Source organism: Glycine soja, chromosome 20 (assembly GCF_004193775.1).
Source record: "Glycine soja cultivar W05 chromosome 20, ASM419377v2, whole genome shotgun sequence".
Lineage (NCBI taxonomy): Eukaryota > Viridiplantae > Streptophyta > Magnoliopsida > Fabales > Fabaceae > Glycine > Glycine soja.
The window spans coordinates 2,494,907-2,502,916 of NC_041021.1; the positions used below are offsets into that span (position 1 = coordinate 2,494,907).

General features: G+C 33.7%; 1 protein-coding gene across 1 annotated transcript; it reads right to left on the bottom strand.

Annotated features, from left to right (window-relative positions):
* Window positions 1-763: 763 nt before the first annotated feature.
* LOC114403570 (protein TERMINAL FLOWER 1-like) lies at window positions 764-6,105 on the bottom strand. Its single transcript, XM_028366590.1, has 4 exons — window positions 5,947-6,105; window positions 5,685-5,746; window positions 882-948; window positions 764-769 (listed from the first exon to the last, which is right to left on the bottom strand). Exons 1-4 carry the CDS (start codon window positions 6,103-6,105, stop codon window positions 764-766), a joined length of 294 nt encoding a protein of 97 aa, XP_028222391.1.
* Window positions 6,106-8,010: the final 1,905 nt, after the last annotated feature.

An 8,010-nucleotide genomic window follows, 5' to 3' on the forward strand; every position in this document is an offset into this window, starting at 1 on the left:
GTAAAAAATGTGGGAAAGTTGGTCACAAAAAAAGGACATGTAAAGGAAAGACAATTGCTAATAGGAACATTCCAAATGGAGGGACTAAGGTAAATATTACTTTTGACCTTTATGTAAAGTGTGTCAAATGAGTTTAATATTTTTCCAATTTTTGCTTTCAATCTTAACAGAATTTAAAGAGACAATCAACCTCTGTCACCAATGATGTAACAAAGAAACAGAAAAATGTTTCATGTACAAGTAGGACCACAGCTGCAGGAACTCAAGGAGGTGATAGTACCATTCTAACACAAGAATCAAGAATCAGTTAATGAAGTCGACATGGAGGACTTAGACCCAATTGGATTATCTGTTTAAGTTTTTAGGATGTGGAAGTTATATATTTTGTGGCTCTATTTTTTTTGTTGGTTCAAGTTATTGTTCAATGAGGCAATGTAATACACTTTTTTATCTAATTAATTTTTATTTTTATGTTTAACTTACTCTTTAAAAAGGCTATGTAATGCACTCTTATGTAGTTATGTTTTGTTGTTGGTTCAAGTTGTTCTTTTGTTGTTATGTTCAACTTACTCTTTATCTAATATATTTTGTGGCTTTGTTTTATTGTTATGTTCAACTTACTTTTTTGTTGTTAATGAGGCTAAACAAACCACTATCGAAACACAATTTGTCTTATTTCTATCGAAACATATTTGAACCATGATATCAATATAGGTCCATTCACTAATTTTAATCACTGCATCAGCTAAAAAATGTTAACAAATCAAAGCTGAATACCAAATGAATACCAAAGTTGAACACCAATAAACTTTTCTTTCATTAACATAACCATTGAGCAATTGCAGTGTGCAGACTAAAAAAAACCAACTTATCACCATTACCTTCATCCTAAACCATTGCATAATCGAAACACCAACAAGCAAATTACCACCATTAAATCGCATTCCCCTGCTACATAATAAAAACACCAACAAGCAAACACTGACCCAAGAAAAAACCAATTCAATCCCTAAATTTTTTTCCTTTATCTTCATGTCATTGATCTTGCTTTGTAAACCCTTTCTGTGACCTTCAATTCATCAATCTTCTTCATCAATGCTACAACGATTCTTTTCTCACGACTGTTCACAAGTGGATCGTGCCACTTAAAAATGTCACATCATTTTCTACCTGTAAACTACATGGCCAAAATAAACACAAAAATCAATAGAAAAATCATAACATAACCAATGATATACATTATTCCTTACCCTGTATAGACCACAACCATAAAAATGTCTTCCTGGATTATCCTCAGTCCACGATGTCACCAGTGGAGCCTCTACGTTACACAAACACATCACACAACTTTAGGGCTTCGAGCTGTACGACGAGGAACTCCTTTCCATGGGAACGATGCAGACAATGATGTGCCTCAGGCGATGACGATGATTTGCGACCACAACCTCCAACTTCCAAATGATAAATGCTAATTATAAGTATATTTTTTGGGTTAAATTATACAGGAATTTGCAATTTTTCCCTCGTAATTTTTTCTTTTTGAGAAAATAATTATTAAATTAACATCATTTATGTTTTTGTGAAGAGAATATTAAAAGTGATGAAATTATGATGCTTAGTGAGTGAAATAAAGCCCAAAAGGCAGGATAATTCAAGAAGACTAGAATAATTAAGGAAAACAGAGCTAATTAAGGAAAACAGGACTAATTAAGGAAAACAGAATAATTAAGGAAAGCAATGCTAATTAAGGAAAGAAGACTAGTTAAGGAAAGTAGGCTAACTAAGCTAATTTAGAAGCCCGCTAATCTACACCTATAAAAGAAGACATAAGAAGGAAAAAACACACAAAAATTCCAAGAGAATTCAATTCCTTATAGAAGGCAAAGGCTAGATGAAGGAGAAGCAAGCATTGGGAGTCATTCCTTCCCTCCATTCACCTTTCTTATCTTTTCCCTCTTTACTAAATATTTCCCTCTTGCAATTGTAAAGCCTCCATGACAATGAGAGGCTAAACCCCCTTTGTTAGGAACTTGGCAGCCAACTACTCTTGATGTAATTTCTCTTCCTATCTATTTAATAATATTACTTTTGCATTATCCTTTCTTGTGCTTAATACTATTGCTTGTGACTTGATCACCCATTTGCATGGTAAGTTTTAGGGATAACATTGGGAAACATTATTTTCTAATAGAACTGTGAAAGAGTATCTAAATAAAGTTATCACTAGGGATAGATTGATATTTGTTTAGCCTGTTATACATCTATATTCTTAATGCAATTTACTATTTTAGATCTACAAAGGGATTTGGGAGAGAAAATAGATAAATTAGACTCTTTCATGCGGGGACCAAAGTTAGAGTATATTAGTAGACGTAGATATAAATTGAAATATTCATAAATAGAGAAAAATCTTTAACATTACATCAAAGAGTAACTCTAGTAGGCTAAGTTTCCAACATTCTCATCTTCTGAATTTACTTCTACAAAATTATTAGGTTCTCTAATCTTCCTGTCTTTTAATTTAAATTCTTGTTTAATTTAATTTTTTTTCAATTTAAATTATTTTTTTCTACTACCTTTCTAAATATTTTTTCTTAATCAAATATTCATCTACATAAGTACAAACAAAATACTTGTGGATACGATACTTGAACTTCCGTTTTAACTTTACTACTTGGGACGAATTGGTGTACTTGTCGATCCATCAACACCAAACAAGATGACAACCTTGCTTGGCGACCACATTTACGGGATTGGACATAATTAGGGGACTAAATTTGTAAATAAATTTAAAGGGGAACTAAAATCGAAATTGAAGACAACTAGAAGGACCAAAAATACAATTTTACCAAACTTATATAAAATAAAGTGTAACTTAGCCCCACCTAATTTTACACCTAATATCATATTAAGCAATGAGAAATTGTATGAAGTTGAGGGTTTTAAATATCAATTCAAATAAGCTAAACATTAATGTTACATGATGTAATGATTGTATTTCTTATTTTTGGGTTAATTTAACTAATGTATTTGAAACGTTAGTAAGAAGATATTTTATTATGGTTGCAAAAAGCTAAGCATAGTTTTACTACTAGAAATCATACATTTAACATCGTTAGGTTAACATTGGTTTTGGACAAAACCGATGTTAACACAAACATGGTGGCATACTTGTAAATAAGAAGAGTTTATTAACATTGATTTTGACAAAACTGATGTTAACATAGCCTCGTTAACATCAGTTTTGTTAAAATCGATGTTAACGTGGCTATGTTAACATCAATTTTTAAAAAAATAGATATTGTGTTTTTACTTAAACTACAAATGCAAAACCCTTTTCTCTGTTCACGCTTAGTCTCGCAAACCCACCCTCGTCACTGCCATTGTCCCTGACCTCCCACGCTGAGTCTCGCAAAGCCACGCTCAGGCTGTCGTCGTGCTCTGGTTGTGTCTGCTGTGACACTCACCGCCGTGTCTTGGTAAGTTTTCTGGCTTTGGAAAAATTCATGTCGTCACTGACATTGTCTTTGAATGACGTTCATTGCTTTCCTTGGAGCCATTCCATTGGCACCAAAGCACTTTTTGCTCCTCTTTGCTCTTCTTTGTACTCGCTTGTGCTTGCCATTATGTTAACTTCCCTTAGTTATAACTTCCCTTAAACCGAGCTTTTAACTTCCCTTAGTTGGTCGCAACCTGCATGTGATGTATTTAGGAAAGCTGTACTTTGACTATTTCAAGCTTCAGATACCCTGAGACTAGGCTCAGGCCCTTTGATTTGCGCTATATCAAAGGTGAGTGAGCCTATTTGCAGTGACCCCTTTGTCCTTAGGGATTATTGTTTTTGTTGTTGTTCATGAAGCTCCGTTGTTGCAGCTTTAAGAGTTGTACTTGCTATTTCTTTCATCCACAGAAGGAACATTGCGGGTAAAATTATTCTTTTCTTCTCTAACATTTCACTAAACATATGGTAGTATAGCATGGCTCTATTCTGTACTTTCTCTCTGTATTTTTTAAATAAAAATTCTGCTATTTTTTAATTCCCTTAACAAGTGTTGTTATTTGTTTTTTAGAGGATCCATTGAAATCTTCGTTTTGTGGTTGTATACCATGGTTCTGTTCTGTGTCTCTTTAATAGAAATTGATATATATATATATATATATATATATATATATATATATATATATATATATTTTAATAACGTGTAGGCATAAAAAGAAATATACATTAAACTTATGTTTTTGTTTGGGTATTACTTACTCTTAGGTCACACGGTTAGTTAGGTATGAAGAAAGCAACATGTGTAGCAGTTATTATTATCATATTTCTCTATGTTAATTTACAAGTTAAGGTTTAATAGGCAGTGAGAAGATTGGATGGTAATCCCTTTAATTTGAAGTAGGTAGGGTCATATCAAATGGAAATGTATCTATACTAACCATGTTCAACATCTTAGGGCAGTCGGTCAATATACACGAAAACCATCAAATGACCAAACCAACTTAGCTAGAAGCTTAAGTTATTAGTTAAGGATTACTGCCTAGTTGATATCAGCAAGCTTGTTATTGGACCAATACCAGAATTAGTGCTACTTAGTTTCTTTTGTTTTAATTAGTGCTGCTTAAAAATCAAATTAATTAGTGTTGCTTAGTTCCTTTTCTTTTAATTAGTGTTGCTGGAAAATTTGCCATTGTGTGCTATTGGATAATTAATAACATTATACATTATTTAACAATAGCAAATTTTCTTGACATCTATTTTCAGTTGAACCATCAATAATCCACCCAAACTAGATTATTACCAAGAAGTACTGATGTAGAGTTGTTTCACGTTGATTAGTAGTTTCAAATTATAGTCTTTGATATGTTACAAGAAGAAAACGACAATTTGGTCAATAAGGTGATAAAATACATTAGTTTGAGTAATATGTTTTCCTTAGACATCCAAGTTTTGAGATTCTAGCAGGGTGTTTGTAAAAGAAATTGTCTGACCTCGGTTTTCTTGGTTTCAAATGTAGGAATGTTCAGTTCATATTTTGATATCGATAAAATAGATTCTTTTTTGTTTCAGATATAATTTGGGCTATAAATTATATGTAACTTAATTAGCACTGTCATGTGAATATTGTTGTCTTTTAAAAATAATAATACGGTTGAAGGCTGATAACATGAAGTTATTCATAATAAAAATTATTTTGTTTTAATATATACATTCTTTTTTCGGCACACCATTTTGATATGTGTATCCACAACTTATACTTGTAGAAGAGAAGTGTGAAGAAGCTGAATCAATAGTTAGGCAACTAAAACAACAAGTAATACATGGTTTAAAGAACATTGTTGTCCACTTATATTTTTCTAAATACTCTTTTATGTTCATTAATCATTTTAGTTATTTATTTTGATTATATTCCTAGATTGAACTTAATCTACACAAATTATTGAATCCATAGTTTGATGTGATGAAAGGGGTGCATATATCTTGCAAAACTTCAAACTTGATAATAAAATACTGACATCTAACGTGAATGTCATATGGATAACCGGTACATACATAACTTTTAAAGTATTATATATCAAAAAATTTTCTTTTGGGTTGAGTTGTTAAAAGAAACCGGTAGCTATATATGTGTGTGTGATCATTAATGTAATAAATGACTACTTAAGTTAATCTTTATATTTAGTACCAATGCAAGTGCTCTTTCAAATAAGGGTCACTAGGGCCGGGAACATCAAGGTCAGTCATGATCTGCACCAAAAAAGGGAGACATTAGCTTTGTGATTCAGTATTTGTAAAGAAAACTCCAAAAGAGACTTAGTGTGTGAGCTTGATTACAAAAAACAACAAAGAAACACACTGGCAACAACTCAAGTTTTTCCTCTCTTTTTCCCCAAAAAACTTTGTTGACAGTGGAAGAAGGATCTCATATCACCACCCTTAATCTCAACCTTGGGCTTGGTGTTGACAGTGGAAGGGAAGAGTTCATGGCCATTGTAGACTTGATTCTTGTTGTAACTCACAATCATTTTTGTGCTTGTGGTAAAAGAATCAAGAACTTCTCCTATGACTCTCCCCACTATTAGAGGCTCTAAAGGCATTCTTGCCATTGTAAGAGGAAGGAACAAGGAGGAAGAAAGAAGAGGTAGTGGAGCTATGGAAGGGAGGTTGTGGTATGTATAGGTGTGTTGTCAATCAATTGACCATTGCTCTGTGTAACTAATATACAACTCTTTTTTTAATTGCACCCCTTGTACTTATAGATCTTTCCAATATGATATTGTATGACTCAAATTATGATAGAAATAGACCTATTAGGAAGGTTTGTGACAGGAGGTGCAAGGCACCTAGTAGAAGTAACAATAGGATACTTTGAAATATGATATTGTATGACTCAGATTCATATCTAATGTTTTTGGGAATGATGATTGATGTAGGCGGTCTTTCAGTTATTTATTGGATTGTTGCTTTGATTTTGGACCGTGTTGTTGATCATCACAGGTACAAACAGGGGTTACCAATGTTTTTATTACTTGTTCATTGCTATTAATGACAATTGATATATGCTATATAAATTATGTTCATGATGAGTGAACCTTAGATTCCCATTTGAGATTGAATGCAATGATTCTTGCGGACAGTTTGCATTAACCATTGTATTCAATCTTGAATTGTCCGTTTGGATAGTTTGGGGAGACTGATATTTTTATGGTAGATTCATGCGTTGAGGTTAACATTATTTTTTTTTTTTAATTTGATGAAATTTTGTTACAAAGCATTTCTAGTTGTTCTCTGAGTGCATACTTGATTATTGGGGAATTAATCTCATCGATTTCATGTCGTGTACTTAGAGATCAATGTGAAATGCTGCAAAAATTTTGTCAAATTTAACAAAATAGAATTAACCTTGATGTATGAAGCTACCATAAAAATATGTCTTCCTGAATGGGATAGGGCCACACCTATAATAAAAAAAAAGTGAGATTTTCATGCATCGAATAACTTTGTGAGTATCACGGAGTTATTATTTAGATGGATCGAAGTTGGATGAATGAAAGTCGCATGAGCCCTGCATATGAGGAAGGCGTTGATCAGTTCATGCAATTTGCTTCCGAAAGAAGTTGACCGGATGAGAATGGAAAATATTTTTGTCCTTGCATCAATTGTTTGAACGGGAGGCAACAAATGCTGGACGACATACGTGAGCATCTATTGTGTTATGGGATTAAGAAGAATTACACGACGTGGATATGGCATGGTGAATTGACAGACATGTAGAGGGGGTCTCAATCTGAACCATTTGATGTAGAAATGGGAGATCGCTTAGAGGATATGATTCGTGATCTTGGACAAGAGTCTTTTCAGCAAGCACATGCCCCTATGTATGATACATTGCAAACTGATTCAAAGAAGCCTTTGTATCCGGGGTGCAAGAATTCCTTGACGCTGTTGTTGGCAGTGTTAAGTCTGGTTAATGTGAAGGCCAAATATGGGTGAAGTGACAAAAGCTTTAGTTCACTGCTTCAAGTAGTGCACGATATGCTTCCAGAGGAAAACACGTTGCCTAAAAGTTATTATCAGGCCAAGAAGATACTGTGTCTGATGGGTTTGGAGTATCAGAAGATTCATGCATGCCCTAATGATTGCATACTATATAGACATGAGTTTCAAGACATGCACAAATGCCCTAGGTGTGGGGTATCATGATACAAGGTGAAGGATGATGACGAGTGCAGTAGTGATGAAAACTCGAAGAAGGGCCCCCAGCGAAGGTGTTGTTGTATCTTTCCATCATTCCAAGGTTTAGGCATCTATTTGCTGATGGAGACGAAGCAAAAGACCCTACACGACATGTAAATGGGAGAAACTATGATGAAATGCTCCATCATCCGGCTGATTTGTCGCAGTGGAAGAAGATTGATCATTTATATCCGCATTTCGGCAAAGAGGCAAGAAATCTTAGGCTTGGACTAGCTAGTGATGAAATGAATCCATATGGCAGTTTAAGAACTCAA

What these genes read in the sequence shown, in the direction of transcription:
- LOC114403570 (XM_028366590.1), bottom strand. Translation starts at nt 6,105, where the DNA reads ATGGCAAGAATGCCTTTAGAGCCTCTAATAGTGGGGAGAGTCATAGGA. An exon ending in CTGTCAACACCAAGCCCAAG is followed by an intron (nt 5,747 to 5,946) that starts GTTGAGATTAAG and finishes TTTTTGGTGCAG; the next exon opens with ATCATGACTGACCTTGATGT. An exon ending in TTGAAAGAGCACTTGCATTG is followed by an intron (nt 949 to 5,684) that starts GTACTAAATATA and finishes ATTATGTAGCAG; the next exon opens with GGGAATGCGATTTAATGGTG.